At 42.2% G+C, this 21,148-nt stretch overlaps 1 protein-coding gene across 1 annotated transcript in view; it reads right to left on the bottom strand.

The window, feature by feature from the left end:
- eif3ea (eukaryotic translation initiation factor 3, subunit E, a) overlaps positions 1-21,148 on the bottom strand; it is a 34,372-nt gene that overhangs the window by 12,671 nt on the left and 553 nt on the right. Inside the window, exons 2-9 of the mRNA XM_080472273.1 lie at positions 20,295-20,412; positions 19,942-20,059; positions 17,003-17,045; positions 15,878-15,982; positions 10,459-10,584; positions 10,046-10,170; positions 7,288-7,414; positions 2,801-2,902 (exon numbers count right to left, since the gene is read on the bottom strand). Coding sequence (XP_080328399.1) covers positions 2,801-2,902; positions 7,288-7,414; positions 10,046-10,170; positions 10,459-10,584; positions 15,878-15,982; positions 17,003-17,045; positions 19,942-20,059; positions 20,295-20,412 — 864 coding nt within the window. The remainder of the gene's footprint in view (positions 1-2,800; positions 2,903-7,287; positions 7,415-10,045; positions 10,171-10,458; positions 10,585-15,877; positions 15,983-17,002; positions 17,046-19,941; positions 20,060-20,294; positions 20,413-21,148) is intronic.

A 21,148-nucleotide genomic window follows, 5' to 3' on the forward strand; every position in this document is an offset into this window, starting at 1 on the left:
GCTGACATGAGTTATAAACATTTACTCCTGGGAAAGAGCCATTTGATGGGGACAGATGTTTTTCATTCTCAACGTTTATCGTCAGGAGGCGAAAGATGAAAAGGGGGCCAAATAACCCAGAGTTTAGCTTTTTTATTCCTGTGTACCACCAAATTATCAAGTCATTTGGGAAAGCCAAATTACAGCGCGTATGCAGAGAAACAACTTGAGGATCAGGTTACGCAAAAATACACATGCGCCACAGCACTCAGCCAGGACACCTGCTCTCTCTTTAAATTTGATTGCTGTCCACTAAATGTGTCCAGGATCCACATACCCAGGCTATAAATGCAATTTACCATAAATAACTGTTATTGTTGTGTTAGGCGACTTCTATTTTTGCTTTTGTTCCCGGGACAGCTACACAATCATGAGAGAAAACCCGCTTAATAGCCTATTTATTAGAATTGCAGCACAAAAACAGCAGAGGCATGCACCGAATAAAACCAACCTCATAATGATGAATGATGTTCTGTCACAACATTGCCAATCATACTGTCGGATTGGTTCGGAGAAGATGCACTCTTTCAAGATAACCTGCAGAGCTTCTGACCTCCAGCAGTGCGATAAAGCGTGATTTTCTATGAGCCGGTTCCTGCTGTGTTTGTCTCTCACAAGCACATCCACGGGGGATATGATACACACAACCCAGCCAGCGGAGTCCCACTGTTACCTCTGATTTACAGGTGGTAGTGAAGGGCACAGATTCATATACACCCACAGCGGGGAGGAGGGAAACTGAATAGAAGATAGGCTCACCGTATTCTGGCTTGTACAGTAACATTTTCAAAGTTGGTTTACACTGATTTACAGTTGCAGCCATTCCATTTAATGATAAACCTAATACCTACTGTAGCTTTTTTGATCATTGCTGGCTGTAAGGGCAGAGATAATTTCTATAGTGTTCTTGGTGCCCATATTACAGTTTTTTTTTTATTTTATTTTTTTTATATCAATTTAACATAGGTGTCAAGAAGCCCAACAATGTTGTGTTTCAAGTGTATTTGACCAAAATCCAGCCTTGATCCTGAATTCTAAAAGTCTAAAAGAGCCTCTAGTGAGCTCGACTGAGAACAGGCCATTTATGCGTCTGTACCTTTAAATGCTCTAAGCCACATGTGTCAAACTCAAGGCCCACCACGTAATTTTATGTGGGGGCGTAAAAGTCTGATTGTCTTAAAAATAAATACCGTATTGTTCCCAAAAGACGCGCAGTGCACGAGTGCAAGCTTTGGGGTGCGTGTCTAATAGGAACATGTGAGCGCAGGTTGAAACATTCTATAAAACACGGTAATTACATGTGCCTTTATTGACACGGAAGTAGTTCTGCACTTAACTAAGATGTTTCCCACGCCGACCTGATGGCGGACAACCCCCAACGAGAAACCGTACGCATATGCATATGTAATATTTGGAATATAATTAAGTGATAATGTCAGTTATTTAAAAATGGAGTAGTTACATTTACTTTACATTATATTTGGTTACATTTATACTGTCTTACAGTCACATGTGGCCCTTTGACGGCAGCCATTGTTAAGATCTATAGCTTATTGTTTACCGCAAATGTGTGTGATTTTATTACAAAAACAACCAACAGCACCCACTAGTGGCCCAACGTGAGAACAATTTCCTTTTCAAAGCATTGTTGCATAAACACAAAACTTTTCTAAAACGAAAGCACAAAAACAATGCATTTCCACTTGAATTTTTGTTATTTGAATGGGACCTGAAGCAGTTTGTGGTATTTTATCAATAGGTGTTATTTGGTTTTATGTTTTTCCATATTCTTGCTGCGTTGTCATTTTAGACCTCATTCTAAATTGAAAGACGCTTAACCGAGATGTTGATGCAGCTTTGACAAAAATTGTCAAGTATTTGTTGTGCTGTTTGACTTTGTATATGGAATATTAAAGGAAACATTTTTTTTTAACCAAAGGAAAGTGTATATACTAAGAAGAGCTACTTATAATGAAGAGAACCCAACAATTAGCCAGTTTTCACTCATTATCCAGCTATCGTTGCTATCCAGATTATTTCATAGAACAGATTGCGTACAATAAAAGAAGGCAGTTTGGACAAAACTACCAGTTTGGACAAAAATTGCTAGTTTACTAAAAGACAAACAAAATTATTCAAATTGCAACAAGATTCTTTCTTAATGTTGATGTCAGTTTCTTGTTGCGTACGGCCTTGTTATTGACAAACAGTATACACTTTTGACATTCTATTTTCACGTCAAGGACGACAGCTACGTTCAGCCATTACAAACCTGAATTGACATAAATGCTTTAAATAGTGGCGCTGTGACTGATCTCGCTCTTAAAACAAGTGTCTGCACGCCTCCGCGGAGACTTTTGCTTATAAAGCTTTCACTGTTAACTACCAGCCTGATGGGTCAATTACAGGCCATAGTAAAATGTGACTGAAGCCTGAGTCATATGCTGTCCGAGGAAACCTCTCAATCTGACAAGGCTCAGACTGTCACTGCTCTGTCTGAACCCACGCACAACTCCGGCGAACACAATCGCTGTGTGAGCAGGCAGAGAGGTCAGGCAGAGATCACATGATTACTAACCATGTTTACTGCCATCCTCTGTTCGAAAGTTCAGGAGTGAGTCCTCGCCACTGAACCAGAGCTCCTCGGGAGACCTCTTGCACGGTCACGGAGAGGCACAACAACCCCACACTGACCGCCGCTTCTCACAGCTTGGTGGAAAAACAGGACGGAACGAAAGCGATTGCAGACGTGGTTACTCACCGACTCACACTCCCTGAGTTTCTTCTGAGCGCTGTCGAAGTCAAAGTTCACGTAGAGGCACTCCACAAACTCCGTGATGGGATCTTTGTAGGTGTAAGACTCCTGAGGAAGGAAAAAGAAGCCATTATTAGCTCCGACCGCACCTACATAAGGATGTAATTTAAGTTGCTGTACATCTTTGAAAAGAGCCCAACCTTATTTATGTTGATGGTAAAAGCATGAAATAATTAACTTGTTGGCAACATTTTAAAAATTATCTCGGGACAGAGGTCGTAGGTATATCCTCAGGGGTTCATTAAATCTAAAAGAATATGGTGTACATACTGATATTAAGAGAATCTGTATATCAGTTTGTGGGGTGACCTTGAGGAATGGCTTTGATTCCCACCTTGAGTAGAGTGAAAACATAAATCAGATGAAGATAAAACAAAAGAAACTGAATATTTGTCGGAGCAGAGATGAAGAACAGGAAATGACACTATCATGTGTGAGATGAGCGGCTTGTGTGTGTCTTGGCTAACTTATCAGGATCCTGCTGGCCGACGATATCTGACCAGGATTTGGTGTCCGTTTTCAGTAGCAGCCATTTTATATTCTACTGTTTTTGGTTTGTTTCCATGCTGATTTTTTATGAATGAGAGCAATTGTGGGATTAGTAGAAGTGTATTTCATTTTTGAGGTAATGCCAGAAAACACTGTTTGCATGATAACCTTTTTAAGTGGAAACGCAAAACTTAAGTTGTGTTTTTGGAGTTTGTTTACACAGCATCGTCGCTCAGCTCCCAAGATGGGACTTTTCCAATACACGGACTCTCTGGTAGCGGGGGAAAACGCAACATTTCGAAAACACTCTGACTTTGTCTCTGTGGAAACCAGCAAAAACGCAACTTTTTTGAAATGCTGCTACTGCACATGTGCACCACGGTCGTAGTAAATAGTTCTGCACATGCACAAGTAGACAGACAATAACAACAATGTTTCCTCCAGAGTGTCACGATTCCCAGTCCATATTCTCCTGGGACTTGGTTAGTTTTACAGTTGACAGTCACCTGTAATAGCTATCCAACTTTGGCGTCTTTCCATATGAATGTCTGTGAACTCGTCATCGTTAATGTTTACAGCATATTGTTCTCTGCGTGTATACGTGCGTGATTTCATCACAAAAACAACCAGCAGTACCAACTAGTGGCCTGGTATGCCAACTACATCATTTTCAAAATGTTGCAGTGTAAATGCAAAACTTTTCTGAAACGGAAACTTGAAAAGTTGTAATGAAATTGGGTCCTTAATGTCTTAGCACTCTTTCCTTGTAGATTATATCATTTTCCACAATCTTCACATGTTTCTTTCAAAATTTTAAATTCATTCATAGTCATTTGGGGTACATGATTGCATAGGGTATGTAAATAGAATTCTTTGCAGATGTACAGTGCATCCTTAAAGTATTCACAGCGCTTCACTTCTTCCACATTTTGTGATGTATTAACCTAATTTCAATTGGATTAATACCTTTGTCGCCTCAGAATTCAACACAAAATACCCAATAATAAACACGTTAATAGGAGTTTCTTCAAATGCTGGCACTTTTAATTAAAAAAAATACACACAAAAAAAGAAATCACATGGACTTCATCTAAGTATTCACAGACTTAATGTGATATATTGTGCAGCTATGGACTCTTCACCTTAGAATTTCTGTTGTTTAGGATAAACACAGGAGTGGTGTACAACATTCCATAATTTATATTCACAGGATGGGGAAAGGGAGAAATAATATATAGAAGTGTTGCTTTGCCTACTTAGAGACACCCACTCACTCTTCTATATCTACTGTATCCAAGTTATGGTCAGTAGTTATGTTATTTTCCATTTGCCTAGGACCTCTGCATTCCCAACATGAGAGTGATGTCTCTTTCTTGGAAAAACCAAGGTGTAGAGTTGCAGTTTATCCCAATATTGTAAGTAAAAAAACAGCATGGACACGTACAGTAAAGCCGTTCTTGAGCTTGTTCTTTCCGAGTATGAATCAGTACATTACTTGTATTTCATTCACATTGACAACATAAGTAAACACACAAAGGCAACACTGTGGCAAAGTCAAATCTACCAGACATTGAAATATTACACACAAAAAAAACTTCTATGTGCTGTAAAAGCAATAAGGCTCTAACATTGAGCCCATTTTTAGTAGTTCAAGTTCAGTTTTCTGGCTTTTGGTTTTGTTTCTCTTTGGGGTTTTTAACCAACAAGTCCAAAAATGCTTTTCTTTCACATGGATCCTACATCCGCCTGTCGCGATAATCAATAAATCAATTAATTGCACGATAACTAAAAACGAGCTCGATCAGTTTGCCAGGCCCGATAATCTTTCATTTATCAAAGACGTCACTGTGAGTGGCACTCATTCTGGTGTTAGTGAACGGCGCTCTCACAGGTTAATGTTGTTTTAGAGAGTTGCCAGATTTCTGAGCCTTCCAGTGGAAAACCCGGGTAAGGCTCACTGTAAACGGGCCTTAGCATGTCGGGGAGAAAACAGCCAATCTGGCAACAGCAGCCACCAGCGTCGCACCGCTGCATACGTCATCAAAATGCGTCGCATCACGACAAAAACAAATAGAAGACAGCAGCACTACCTCAGATGCTGTCTCCACGATTAATACTTCATCTTCGTATGGTTACCGTACTTTCCGGACGACAGGCCGCTAATTATTATTTTTATTTTTTTACATGCTTTGAACCCCGCGGCGGACAACTCGACTTTTTAAGGGTTAACAAGCTTCAGGCTGCTGATACGGGTGATGCGTTCAGGTGCATCACGTAACTCCAAAGCTTGTAGCAACATATTGGAAAAAAAAAAAAAAAAAAGAATTTTTAACTATGAATATAGAACTATGAACTGAACTAGAAAATTTGTGAACTGAACTTTCCCAACACTGCCTGTCAATCCTAATCCTACATCAACCAACACATATTTGATATCAAATTTCAAATTTATAGCTTTTATGTTATAAACATTAACAATAGCGAGAACACAAACATTAACAATGGCGAGTACACAAACATTGATATGGACAGGCGACAAAGTTGGATTGATATTCCGTATGCCTCGACTATAAAACTACCAACTCCCAGGAGAATATGGACTGGGATTGTTGTTATTGTCCATCTACTCATGCAAGTGCAGTAGCTAGAACTATTAAATATTTACTATGGCCGTGGTGTGCATGTGCAAAAGCAGTGTTTCAGAAAAGTTGTGTTTTCCCCCCGTTTACACGGAGACGGAGTGTTTCCCATTACTTTCACCTCGAGAGCGGTTTTCAAAAAGCTGTATTTTTAGTAGCTTTCTGCACCGTTGTCACGTATACAAACACACATGACGCAACAAACGTTTTCGGTTCTCACTTGAAAATGTCATGTGAGCGGGGCCTGAATGAACTTCTTCACGACTTTACCAGTTTGACAGTTTGGTTCAAAACCATGACATTCTTAAAAAAGCTCACCTTTGGGATATCAATCAAGAGAGGGTCTTACTTCTTTCACTGTACAACCGATGGCTGTGTTGTTCCTAATAAGTACGTCGGCAGGTTTTGTCTAGTTTCCTCCCAAAATCCACACAGAAACAAGGAGAACATGCAAACCCTAAGAAATCTCCAGGTTGTAGTTTAATCTGGACAGCACCGCCACCGGTGTTTGACACCTGCTATATATTTAGGTTTGCGTTCTGATATATTTTATATGTACCTATATGTATGTGCACAAGTGTATACATAAATATATGTATACGGGTTAAGTTATATATATATAACTTAACCCTCCATATTCAATATATAACTTAACCCTCCATATTCAATGTTCACTTTACTTAAAAATTTTATTTAAAATGTTTAACTACATACAAATAAATTCGACGTGCACTGTATTCAGACTAAATGTCGCTCATGATTTAACACAATTACTATAATAAGTCAACCTTTTTTCTTCTTCTTCATTTTGGTCAGATCCAATCAAGCTAAGTTCAAGTAAATTTTACTCCAAAAAAAACAACCCAAAAGAACCCACAGTAATCCCAATTTTTCTCTAGTTGTTGACAGTAATGACTACGTAGTCAAAAAGACCACCTGCTGGGCACAATAGCTAAATAAACACAACAATTTACAAGAGCTTGAGTTAAAACAGGTTCTGAGCTGGTTCTAAACCATGCTATGAATGGTTCCTGGCCTGACCCGAGGCCACAGAGGACATCTTTTAGTGATTACTGACGGCACACCAGATACTGAGCTCAGACCCAATAAGCAGCTACTGTCATTGGTGGGGAGTGCGCGTACGTTACAGACTCACTGCTGTTCTTCAGAGGAAACGGGTGCAAGCCCTTGGTTTTGATCTATAGCCCAAGTGCTGACAACAAAGTGGCAGCAGCACTATTGGGTTACATAGTCCTTCAATGAGGTATGGCCTCATAACTGGTGAAAATTGAAAACGTTATTTACCTGCTGTATGACTTTCACCAAATCCTTCAGAACTTGGCGGCGCTTACGGACATCCTTGTTGGTGATGACCGCTGTGGTTAGGTAACGCAAGATGTGGGGGCATATAGTCTGGATGGCATTGAGATATCTGGAACGCAGGAGGATAACAGTAATCAGACGAGATCTTTACAAGGACACATAATATAACATTTTGGCTGCTTATCAGGTTCCTGACATTTCCAACAGAAAAAAAGAAAAAGAAAAAAAAAAAAAAACCCACTGATAAATGTCCTAACGAGGCCTTCATTGCGACACATGGGTCCGAGCTTTAAGCCTTCTCTTTCATTAGAGTCTCATGAGAAGGGGGGGGGGGGGTGGAACCCTGGCAACAAGATATAGATCAGTGAGCAGGGACCTGCCCAGTAGCTGAAACTCAATCCAGGAGGGACTGATGCTTCAACCACAGGTCAACTTTTTGAGGACTGAACACAAGAGACACAACTCTGTTTCAGGCCGATCCGAGTCTCACACCAGCTCTGCAGACGGGGCACTCCAGAGACAAATGAGGTTCACACGGAAACACCATCTTCATGTTCTTATGCTCATCAACTGACACATACAGCATGACGCACTTGTGATTGAAAAGTGAAAAATGTGAAAGTGACAATTATTCCAATCCGTTTAAGGGCCATTCCTCCAGTTATGTCTTTTTCTTAGTAGACTTCAGTCCTATTCCCAACCCGATCTTTGGATGTCAACTCTATTTTTCTCAACTTTATGTGCATGATGAGGGCTCTGAGCAGTTTTCAGGATGTGGGCCGTTTTTTATGTTTCTCACTTAGACGAGCAGAAGAGATTCTGCCACAATTTCTTGGCTCGCTACAGTCCTCATGCCACTCTAATTGACACCAAAACAGAGAAAACGGTCTGAGCAGATGTTTTTACAATGTAGTACATGTCTACAACTGAGAGAATAAACCCTCATTCTGGAGTTTTTCAATACCGACTGAAGCCTCATCGCACCGTTGCTGCTGCGTAAGGCACACACATTACATAACAGTATGAAGTAAATTAGTTAAAACTTTACATTAGGTGGATCATCAAAGCTGCTTATGGTTTCAGAAGACCTACTTTTGAAGTTCACCAACCACTCGGTCCTCCACTGGCCAAATTAAATGTGAGAGGAGGAAGTGGTGTGGGCCTCTTCAGGACTCCCTTCTGGCCAGAAGAACACATGGCGTTCAGAGACGCCGTGCTGACAACAGTTTAATTAGTTGAATCAATTAAAGGGACAGGGGACCTGTGGCAGTTGTGATGTTGAGTCTAAAAACGGCAGTGGGCTACTTGACAGAGCCGTCATCGGCCTGGTTTTAGGAGCGCTCCTTCCCTCACTTTGTAGTTGTCTGATTCCCGTGGAAGACCGCAGCGCTCCATGCTGTGTTCCTGATTAACTTACACCTACTCACTCTCCTGGGGTCTCCAATAACAAGCAATCTTGCATGAGTCACTGTAGCATATCGTTCTTGGGGCATTCACCCTACCCCACTTAAGGGACTTCATCTTTTTCCTTTTTTTTTTTTTGTGCACTGGTTTGCTGATGATGCTACTGAGGCATGCAGCCAAGAAATCATGTACAAGTTTAAATTTCTTCTGCTCAAGGGGGACTGGGGGAGAACATAGGAGACGGACGAGGAAACAAGGTCCCATTTCACAGCTCGTCCGGACAGGAAAATCATGTCTGGGCATTGAACGGGTGATTTCTGCGAGCAGGTCGGCAGCCGTTGCCCAGTTTCCACCTGTACCATGTGTTAAGACCACGGTTTTTCCCATGAAATTTGCGCCGTCTGTCAAAACAGCAGACAAACAAAGCTTGAGACCAACATGTGCTGACTGCAGGGGTAAGGAAGGTCAGATGTGGAGCTGAAGGCCAGCTACTGGTCACCAGCTCCAGCCAAAGGAAGTACTGGTCAAGAGATGGGAAACAAGAGCCAAGCCAAGCCTCAGCGGGAAAAACATGAGGTTTCTAACACTGTGAAACTGCAAAGCACACAAAACCTACCTCAGTTTGTCCAAACAGATGGCTGGGTGAGCTTTTCATGAGTAATTATTGGGCAGGCCTCCTTAATCATCCGCAATAAAATTAAAAACTGAGTAAAATTCAGGGAACCAGACATTGGAGTGTGCTGTGTTGTGGTCGCCTGTCATACTGTCTGTGGAGCCCAATCATCTGTACAGTTATACAAGCCCTGCAATCAGACCGAGGGGGAGGAGGGAGCTAAGACATCAAAATAGGTGGTGTGCAAATTCTAACGCAGTGTATAAAGTTTCCAATCTGTGATACACATGGTCTGGTCCTCCACTCAAAGAGTAAACAGACCAAGAGAAGAAGAAAAAAAAAAAAACTTCTGAAACGTCTTTGAAAATCCCAGCAGGGTTCACCAAGACCCCACCGCCCAAAAACACATTTAAAAACATATTTAAAAACAACTGTAACTGGAGACATGTTTCAAATGTGGATGCTTTTTGATCAAACTCAAGGAACAGACAAGACACACAATTTAACAGTGCAAGTACTTTAAAACAAACTGTGGCCACAAATGCTTCTAAAAATGCTAAATTCATGGACGCTATACAATTTTCCAAGTAGCTTTGGGTGATATATGAATTTGTAAATACTTTCTGGCATCTGCTCAACAATTTTCAATTTCCTGAGATTGTGGGATTAAGAAAGAGGAAAAAACAAAAATAACAAAAAAACACTAATATAAATGGTACTTACTGTGGCTGATACAGAAAGAGCTCAATAATATTGTCTCTGCCCTTTGGGTGGTTAAAGAAGACAAAGAGAGACCAGTGAATGAGCCATGTCCTCTGCTGGAGAGACTGGAGCGGGGAGCTGACCGACTGAACGGGTCCGAGGAAGAAATCCATGCGAGCGGGAGGAAGAACAGGGGTGGCAGGGGGTAGGAAAGAAACCACAATTTCAAATCAAAAATACACTTCAGCAGTTGCACAAAGCTCTGCATTTTCACCAGCTTCATCTTCAAACCCAAGTTCTTAAGTAGTCAGATGAGCGCAAGGGGTAGGTAATAAAACGCCGCAGCAGAGCTGTATGCAAGTGAAATGTCAATATGAGAGTCTATGTAAGGGAATCTAAATGCCGTATCAAATTCTGAGAAGTGGGGCATTTACGTTGTTATCGACAGTCTCTCTCAGGCGGGTGAGGTCCTCCATGGCCGCCTCCCAGTTCTGCATCAGGATCTCAGAAGCCAGTTTGCCCCACAGAGAGTTGAGGGCATTCCTGTCCGTGGACGGGACCTTGAGAATGTGACAAAGCACATACAGCAGAAGCGTTTTTATACATCACTCGGCAGAACAAATAGCGGTCAGGAGTCTTCACTTGTTGGTTGGCAGACTGTTAAACAACATCTGCTTTCATCCATACTGAGCTGAGGCTTGTCACTGTTTGCTTGGCTTCAGTGGCACCGCAACATGGTCCAGTGACTTCTGTCATTTACATGGGATAAACAGATTCATTTACAAGCTCAAGAGGAAATAGCTCATGGACGCTTACTGAGGCTTTTATGAATTCAATTTGCTGAAGTTTTTGATCATTCATATTAACAAAATGTGTTACTTGTATTCATTGTTTAAAAAAAAAGAAAAAGTTTCATTATTATTATTGTAGTTGAGCTGCCTTTGCTAAAGCTTTGTTAAATTCCATCATTATAAAAACCAGAAAACCCCACTTTATTAGAGGACAGAGATTGTAAAGAATCTGGTGAGAAATTTCATATTACACCGTGTTCTAGTTCACAGTACAATATAGTCCAGTGTGGTGGACAGAGCAATAGATGCAATATTTTACTTTCAAGTAAACAAGTTAACTTTCTGGACAAGAAAGTGAAAATACCACAAGATCCATATTTTTGTGCAACTGGAACATTGAGATGTTCTAGTTTTAACAGCAGCAAAAAAAAAAAAAAAACATCAGTAGCTGTTCCACATGTACAATTAAGTTTCAAAATGTCGTACTTTCTGTGAGTCTTTTCGCCAATGAATGTTGGCCGAAAGTAGTTTTTTGTCTGAGTGTATTTATTTTCTTATTGGTTTGTATGTAACCAACTTTTTGCAAAAACTATTAACCCGTATTGCATGAAATCTTCAGGGATGACTTCTTGTCACCCAAGAACCGATCCATTAGATTTTGGGATTGAATAACTCCTGGCGAGGTAAGATATTTACTCCATTGTCGACACACTGGAGTTGCGCGATGAGCCATCAGTCAGGGCTGCAGCCCGGAAGCTGCCTCTCGCCACCTGCTAGCCCACTACTCACTCCGCTCCGGAGCCTGCAGCACGGACACCGAAAGAAGTCAGTCACCAGTTAACAGGGAAACCAGTTATTCCGAAACACCGGCCAACTCTGCTAGTCCAAATCTTGCTGGTGGTGAAAAAACCTCAGTTTTTGTAAGTTTTTTTCCCCTTCGATTCAGGTCATTTGCATGTTTTGCGACTCCCGATGAAATTTAACCGGTGAATAAACCTGAAAATAGCTTTTATGGTCATAAAGGATGCAGACCCTCGGTCGAAAGTATAAGTTGCCTTTCTTAAATGGACCGCATTTTGCAACAGCAATTGCGATCATTTCAATCCAGTCCTGGACAACGATGGCGATATCTGAGCTGAAATACGAACCGACGGTAACGAGACATCTATGGGAGGATAATTACTCTCAACTTCATGCAGGCTAGCGTTTCTGATTTTTCCAGTACCCGGTGAAACAAACAAAAAGAAAACACCACGTAATGAAATACAGGTTGAAAAATGCCTGGAAGGCCCAATCACACAATCAAAAGTGGACATTGAGACTCCACCCTGCGGCTCCTGGGAAACTGTGCGCCACAGTAATTCACGATAACACCAAACACCAGACGCAGTGACATGAGTCAAGCAGGAAGTCAGGGTGGGTGTCTGCTGAGCGTCCAGAGAAACCTAGATGCTAACCGCACACCCCCGTTCACCGTCGGACAGCTGCTGGAGTAGACTGTGAGACACGACAGATGTACAAGTAGAGGAAGCACTAAAAAAAGAGCAGGTTTCCGCTGGAACCCCACAAATTGGGAAGATTATTCGGCTATAAAGGGCTTTTTTCTCTCTCTACACTTGGCAAAGACCAGCTACGGCCTGATAACATTTCAACAAGCTGCTATAATCCGAGACGACGGCAGGTAAGGGGAAAATATTTGGAAAATCTCATGCGGTATTCCCCCAGAAAGTGGAACACAGTAAGAGCGTCTGTCCGTCCATCCAAGCCGGCGCATCCGAGCCTTTGATCACGGCGTGCAGGTCAGGTCCCCTTTGAATGATTGGGGAAGCGCAGAAGTCACAAGAAAGATCAGTATTGTGACTCTGGTCGGAGAACCTGGCTACAGTGGCACTATAAAAGGTCAGCGTTTCATCTGCTCAAGTGTTTTGTTTGCTCCCCCCCCCCCCCCCATCTCTCTTGGAAGTCCCTGCCTGCTACGTTTGGCTGACCTCCAGGTCATTATGGCAGCTTTCTAAACACTCGCATACACACACACACACACACACACATACACACACATACACACACACACACAGTCTAGCTTTCACCAGTGGCCACGCTAGAAAAGTTTCAATACCTGGGTTTTTCCAGCAGTTACCTTAAGTTTCCATTGGTTTGTGAAACGGGCACATTTTCGCTGACTGACCAGCAACAATAAATTTACTGTGCTGGGGATCCGTCGGGATACTCAATCTTTATTCTTAACATTCAATCCCTGCATTAGGTGATGATATGAATAAGTTGCTCTTTTCGGGCTAGGCCACACTGTAACAAGACCTGAGGCATGGATTTTGCAAGGCTGGCTTCCTTCGTTTAATTGACTGGGTTTCCCACGTTAAATGGCTTTATGGAGCCTCACCGCTCCCATACTGAAGGGGGGGAGGAGAGGCAGACAGACAAGGGGCCTGTGAGGATGGGAGGTCTACGAAAACACTGAAAAGAGAGAGAGAGAGAGAGAGAGAGAGAGAGAGAGAGAGAGAGAGAGAGAGAGAGAGAGAGAGAGGGAGGGACCGGCACACAGTCTCACTAATGAAATCCATTTCTACCTTTTGCATTGTCAAGCGCAGGCAACAGATATCTAGTTACAGAGCTCAAACACGGTTGAACTTTAAATAAGGGGTCTAACAATTTGAGGAGTTAAAAAAAAAAAAAAAACAAACATGCTGGACTTTGAACAATATACCTCAATTAGAGCAATTTTGGTTTATTTAGACTGAGTTGCAAAGCCATAAACAACTGTTGCGGGAGCAGAGGGACATTCTCTTTTCTCTGGGAGGGAGCAGACGTGGAAAGCTTGGATGAATTACTTGACATCTTGTCTCGGATGCATCTCTTCCTCCTCCAGATTAGAGCAGATCAGTAAAACACCCATCAAATGAAGTGCCCGACTGCTTTGGGTTAAGAGGGTTGCTTGCAGGGAAGAGGGTTCATCACTGCTCAGAGCCACTGCCAAGTTTTTCAAGACGGGATGCTGGGGCAGAGTGAATGTGCATGACTTGCCGGAATCACTGACATCCGAAAGACGGGAGGCCACTCGGTGCAGTATCGAATGCCAATTAGAACAGAAACAAAAGATGGTCTTAATGTTTTTCACTGTAATGAATAGACAAAATGTTGATCTTATTCTTGCCCATTCTTTCGGGGCTGGCTTTGGCACGGGGCCTTGCATTACCACAAAGATGAACGCTGCACCAAAGTCAAACAAAAAGTTAGAGGACGAGTGAGTGGCACTTGGATACTGCCGTCTGTGACGACTGGATCCAGTGGTCATTACGGAACATTCGAGTGAACTGAATTTACCAACACTTGATGCAAAATAATGCCAAAGTGCAAAAGTTTTACTGGAAAAGTACAATAGTTTCAAATGGAGTAATAACCCGAGTCCATGTGCAGCAGGTATGAAGATACCCGGCATGGGACGGGGTAGGAAACAACAGTTTATCGATCAATAACCTCAACACTTTGATATTATAGAGCTGAATTTCATAGTTAAGTGTTTTGGTACTTCTTGGTCCATTGACAAAAAAGTCAAACCAGATGTTGCCCCAGCTTATTTGTTTCGCTCTGTTGATGACCTCCATGAGTTGTAAAACTTGCGTTATTAGAAACAGAAATTTAGAGCTGGGTGTAGATATTATAAAAACTAAAGCTTATTTTGTAATTCATCCAGTTACTGTCACAGTGATGACAGTTGCAGTCAATATATACCGTGAGGGCATCATCCATAATTCAGTTTGAAGGCATCTTAACTCATAATAAGAAGATTTCTGCTTTCAAATGTCCACGGATCCTAACAGGCATCAACCGTGTCTCATAATAGAAAGAATTAGCGTCAGATAGTTGAAAAACTCAGTCAGGTTCAAACTCTATAAGGAGGGCTCATCCTCCCACACTCTGAAAACTCCTGGTATATTTGGAGTAATGTATGGAGTGGAGAGCATATACGGTTGATCCAAACTCTCAAGTAACCATTGAAGAAACGATGTACATCATTGGCACAGCATCAATCTTAAAGCTCAGATTAAACCGTTTGGGCGGGCAACAAAATCCTGTAACATGTGGGGAAACTGATCATTTCAAACAGCTGGAATACAAACCATTTTGTAGTCAAGATAGCCTCAGTGGAGCTGTCCCATCCACTGACTCACGACTTTTTAAACTTTTTATAATAGTAGTAACGAGAGCAGTAACACTAAGTCCCCAGTCACCATGTCTTTTTATATATGGATGAATCTATAGTAGAAAAGAGTTCCAGCCCTTTGTGTGAACTGTAACGACTTCCTTCTGCACTGCTTAGTTTGGCATTATTGGATTTTTTATATATATATTTTTTTTAAACATTTCTCTTGAAAGTGACTTTATCAAACTCTTTAATGTACAAATTTTACCGTTGTCCTCAAAGCTCAACGCTTCCAATTCAGCAAAGAAAGCACAGTCTGATGAAGACGGGCTATTAATCTTGTGCATTTCTTTTTTGACCTCAACACGAGCATACATCCTCCCACAAGCACCTTGCAAATTGCGTATGTAACCCTCCTGATGCTAACCGAGAGACGCCTTGCATAACTAAGCGCATAAGCTCAGAAGTCGTGACTAGGGACTCTCTGGCCACAGCACTCAAATCAATAAGCTGTCTACGGAGGCCCGCCCCGTGAGAAGACTACAGACAGATTATGCAGTCCGCCGCGAGTTGCTTGGCCCAGTAAAAGATCCTACTTGAGTCCTCCAGCGGCAGTCTCCTCCTAATACAGGAGACGTGCGGGGAATTGAATAGGCAATGACGTCAGCTGTTCACATTCAATTACTTCTAAGTGTTCTTTTCCTCTCCTGTGCAAGCTGTGGCCTTTTGAGGAATTAAAGCAATCTGGCAAACATTATATGATGTTCAACTGTAATATGTCGGACAAATCCATTAAATAGGGTTTATAAATGTGAGTTGTGAACCGTTACGGAGCTCCTGTGAAGGGAGAGCTGGGGGGGGTTACCAGTTATCAGCACATGGTAGTGAAGCCGGAAAACTTACCAAGACTCGGAAGAAGTAGAGGTACTCGGCAGCTCCGGAGTAGTTTCCACACTCGTACTGGAACTTGGCATATCTGTAGAGCGTGTCCAAGTATTCCTGACGAAACTTCAAGAGAAATACAGTAAGAGAGTATCAATATCACAACAGAGAGAATGGGAATCATTGTCAGACCAAGTCAAACAATACTCGAGCATATTTTCAATTCAAACATGGGGCACGCTCTGTAATTCCATGCAGCTGCGGTGCCGGCGAGGCCTCCAGTTTTGTGTCATATTTGTTTGTGTTTCTGGGTGAAGGTGTTGAAATTTTAATCTCAATCGAAAAACAAGAACTGCAAATGTATTCCGGATAATCCGAGTAGCGAGCGTAGCCGTTTCACCAAACGTATTTGTCGTCGTAGCATAACTTCCCCGCCGCCGCGGCCCACCACTGCTAAATGAATGTTGAGTAAACACTGCTGTATCCTATCAGCGGGACGTTGCTGTGAGTGGCGAGAGGATATGTAACTTTCGCAACAAATCTGCCAAGATGTGGTCGCATGAGCTAAATCAGAGAGGCATATGTATATATAGGACCATCATTTCGGGCCTACTTGTCTTCCTATATTTACGTGTCCTTCTTGACGTCCGGTATCTCGGGGCATTGCGCGGTGACGTCAGGCCAGTGACTGGGCCTCGGTGCGACCGGGACAGGCGGTGGGCGCCTCGGCCCGCCCGAGCCTCCCCCACAGCGGGCTGGAGGGGCCCGGAGCCTGGGCGGCGAGGAGGTACGCTGAGGACAACGCGCAGGTCAGCGGGATACCGGAGTGGGAGGACACCGATGGAGGGGAGGGTGAGAAGCCAAACATCACGGTAAATATAGAACCTCCGGCATTCTTGCGGCTCTATCCACGAGTCCCGAGCTCGTCCGTTTTATTCTTAACAATTCACCACAGAATGTAAATGTCCGCAGGATTTGTGCAAGCCATACAAACCCCGAAAATGAGTTAAGGTTTTTGGGAAGTAACTCTGCGTTTCCCTGCTCGGCCCCGGCAACTCCCACTTCACCCCCTGAAACGGCCGTGGGTTCACACAGCAGCCATGGGAAAAGGCAGAAGTGAGACGTCAGCAAGTCAGGCCAACTTACGTTGTGCTTTTCTGCCAAATAGTCAAAGAGCATTCGTCCATCTCTGAAAAAAGACAAAAAAAAAACAGAGGAGAGAAAGAGAGACAGTTGCTGCAGTTAGAGGCCCGTTTGGCTGACATCTTGGTGTGGTGGAGTTCTCAATCAGGTATATTTTTTCACTTCTGCTCTAAATCAAGAGCATACATAAACCAAGGCTAATTCACTTTTAAAACAGTGTGATAGGATGTTTATTACAGTTGGTTTGCCTACTATAAATCTACGCTAACCACGTCTAACAAATTATGCTTGGTGAGTAAAGTGAAGAGTGATCTGTCAGCAGAGCCTCCGTCTCTGAGGATTTGTCAACCTTCCTCCAAACGGTTGCATCCTGAGAGCATTTTACAACTCTGCCTGTGACCCAAGAGCTATTTATGCGCGCCACACCGAAGGCTGCGTGTGTTTTCTGGGGCGAGTTTGCTTTTACAATGGGAATATATGAGCGTGCGTCCGCTGGCACGGACGCGGCGTGTGTTATATGAACTTCACTTCGGCCTGAGCGAGGATTCCTTCGCCGCCTTGAGACGAGCGGTCTCTGCTCGGAGGCTGAAGATGGATGGTCCCTATAAGCTCCGGGGTGACTTCCCCTGCCGCGAGGAATGTCAGCCTGCTGTGCATTGTGGGAACGCCGGTCCTGAAACTTTATCAGAGCAACTGGCTGCTGCACATGTTCGGATTTGTCGAAAACCGTCGCATACGTCCAGCTCGTAATGGCTACAAGAGTTAAAACGAGGCAAAGCTTTTCTCTTTGACTTCTTTACAGCTACTCCCTTGAACTTCTTCACCGTTTTATATTCATCATCGTCACAATATTGTTTTTCCTGCGTGGTGAATCATCCTAAACCACACTTAAATATGTTTGTGTACATTTGCCTTTATTTATTATTATTGGCTGCATGTAGACTTTCAAATATGATTTTATAGTTTTAATAAAGTAAATGAGAGCAAAAATTATTGGTTATCACAATCCACAGAGGGTATTTCATTGCATATAGGGTTGTTTTAAAAGCTAAATGTGAAGCCAAGCCAGAATATGCACAAAGATATGCCTGCTTAACTTTGCTACGGTCACTACTAAATGGGAATTTTGTGCTGAAGAAGAAAAACTCACAATAAGTTGTCAATTCAGAACTTACACAAACTCTCAGAATAAAGTATGTTGTTTTCCTCACGAGTCGGCACTGGAATAGTTAAAACAATTCATGTAGGTTGCCGTTTTAAAACAGCAGCAGGAATTTCACGAGGTTTGTTCTCACGAAACCAGCAGTATGTCAACAAGCCATAGCCTGCAGACTATGTTAGAAAATGTGGAATATAATAACTCCACGGATCTCAAGCATTTGGATAATAAGTTGCATGGAACGATTTTTGCTCGAGAAGTTGCTACACTCTTGACAAGCTGGAATCGTTTACTTGGAGACGCTGTGATTCCTGCTCGTTTGAAAAAACTAATACAGCTCATTGTGGATATGACCCTGTACGAGATGCTTACACTTCACTTTTAAGGTAAAGGCTTCAAGAAGTTAATGGAATATTTTGAGCATAAATACACAATTTTTGACTGATTTAGTGAGATGGATTTTTTTCTTTTTCAACCGATTCTCTTATACATAGGTTTTCTAGTTCTCTGTTTCATCAAAGCTTTGATGGTCATGCAGCAAAGTATTGAAAAAAAAAAGTAGATTCTGCGTTTGTTCTTTATCAAAATAACATCGGGAATTGTGCCTTTGCTATAAACTACCGAATTCCTGCCAGTAGGACAACTGGAAGTTTATATAGTAATAACATGATGCATTATCGTAGTGGAGCTTTGTTTCTGGCTTCAGCACTTGTCAAAACAAAGCCTGAAAAGTCGCAGAGGCCTATCAGCTAATTTTTCCTGAAAATATCCTTAGTTGAAAACAGATTTCATTATTATGTAAAATTCCTTGTGGCTCTGCCTGGTGTGGACGAGGCCCTGAGGTTCAAATGTCAACCCTGAGCACAATTCCAAACCCTGGATGATCCTCTAAGCCATGCATAATGTTAAAAACAAGCAGCTGCATCCAGCATAATTTCAAACAGAATGGTGGAATAAAACTGTTTGCAGGGTATTTTGGCCTCAGAGACAATTCTTCATTTACCCCAGATGAGTTTCCTATTGTTTTACAAATCCATTGGTATGGAGAGAGAGAGAGAGAGAGAGAGAAAGAGCGAGAGAGAGAGAGGGAAAAAAAGAAACATGGCATGGTGTCTAACTTAAGACAGACACGAATCCCCAACCAAAAGGCAGATTACCTTCTTACTCTACACTGACAGCAGCCGAACAATAAAACTGATGAGTGCCGCGTCGGAGCTGCCATTATCAGGCCTCAGATCTCACCCAACTGTTCTCACAAATCTGTGGCTTAGGAGTAAACAAATGTCTGCAGCTTAAGCACAGACTGGAAGGAGATAAATTGCAAAATGCTTTTGATTATCTGCACACATTCTTGCCAAGAAACAAGCGGAGGATGAAGCGCTGACCATGACCCAACTATGTGTATCGCGATAGACAACAAAGCAGTCTTAATAAAGTTAACCACAAGATTGTGACTTTTTGTTAAAATATATATATATATATATATATATATATATATTTTAATTCGCTGACTTCGTTCAGCAGAAGCTTTACAAATGTTAAAACCATTATTTATTGAAAATGCAGCTTCGCAGATTCCACAGTTTGCATTGCTGCCATGCCAATAATAAATAACAGGTTTAATAATCCCAGGAATCAGGGCAATAAGACCAGCAATAAATTTCACAACCTCACAAAGGAAAACCTTATTTTCCATCAAATCACTTTTACGATATGGATTAGATGGGAGAAGAAGAAGGAAAAAAAAAAAGGAAAAACAATGTTGATTCGGAGAATGCTTTACCTGGTGGACTGCATCTGCCTTGTCGTTTCTGGATCCTCAAACATTTTCACGATGGGTTCCGTCTCCGATTGCAGCTGCTTGAGCTGGGCCACAACCTCTGTCCTCTTCTCCCTCAGAGCTGATACAGGAAGGAGAAACAGTCATTAGCAACATGGTATAATGCCACGTGCATGCTGTGTGGCCCAGCAGTGAAAACACATTAAGGTTAACCTTACTGCTAATGTAAGTGAATGGAGTTGTGCTGTATGCATTTATCCTGCCCATCAGCCAATATGAACACATCCCTTAGTGTATGTGTGTGTTCCTGCGAAACAACATTACGCTGCAGGGATCCATCGATTTGCAACACTTACTATGAGGAATGTCCTTCTCGGAGTAAAGGCTCCTGTACACATCCATGGCAAAGTCCACCATGTTTGTGTCACTGAGGAGGTCCAGTTTTCCATGGAGAAGCTCCTGCTCATTGTAGATCTTAAAAAAACAAAAACAAAGGGTGGGTTCAGACAACATAATTGAGGAAACTTTTCATAGGGTTAGAAACTAAAGCAGTGACCCCTACTAGATTTAGAAAAGTATTCACTTTATAATGATTTTAGCTTGTTTCCATAACTTGATGTTATAGTTTTATAAGCGCTAAGGTCATGTTATTGCGCTTCAGTAACTAATAATTTGGACTTATTCAAAATGTAAAAACTCAAATTGTATATGCACTGAAAGATCAATGTGCAGGACAGCTTTTGATCATCAAAACATCACAAAGTTCATCTTAGGTTTACATCACAGCCTCTGTATGCGCTGAGACATTTACAACCTTTTAAATAAAGTGATTGTAAGGTAAGTGGCTACTAGAGGTTCAACAATGTTGACAAGCATCTTCCAGTCGGCTACTGATCAAAACTTTCAGACTGCAGTGAAGCTATTTCTACTAAATTCTGGATTTTATTGCTAACAAATCAATTCCATGTGTTGGTATTGTCTCAGTTGGTCTGTTTCAGGACGTTTCTTTTGTTTCACAGTACATCCCTACTGGGCGGCTCCCACGATGATCAGCAAAATTCTCGTTGGTACGGAAGCACCGCCCAGTAACTACCGACAAGCCGCTGATGCGGCTCAACGAAACGAGCATTCCCGAACTTGTAGCCGCGCGCGCGCCTGCTTTCCACATCAAGCTAATCACACCAGAAAGCACAACTTCCGGAATCGTCTT

Source organism: Lipophrys pholis, assembly GCF_963383615.2.
Source record: "Lipophrys pholis genome assembly, chromosome: 9".
NCBI classification, from domain to species: Eukaryota; Metazoa; Chordata; class Actinopteri; order Blenniiformes; family Blenniidae; genus Lipophrys; species Lipophrys pholis.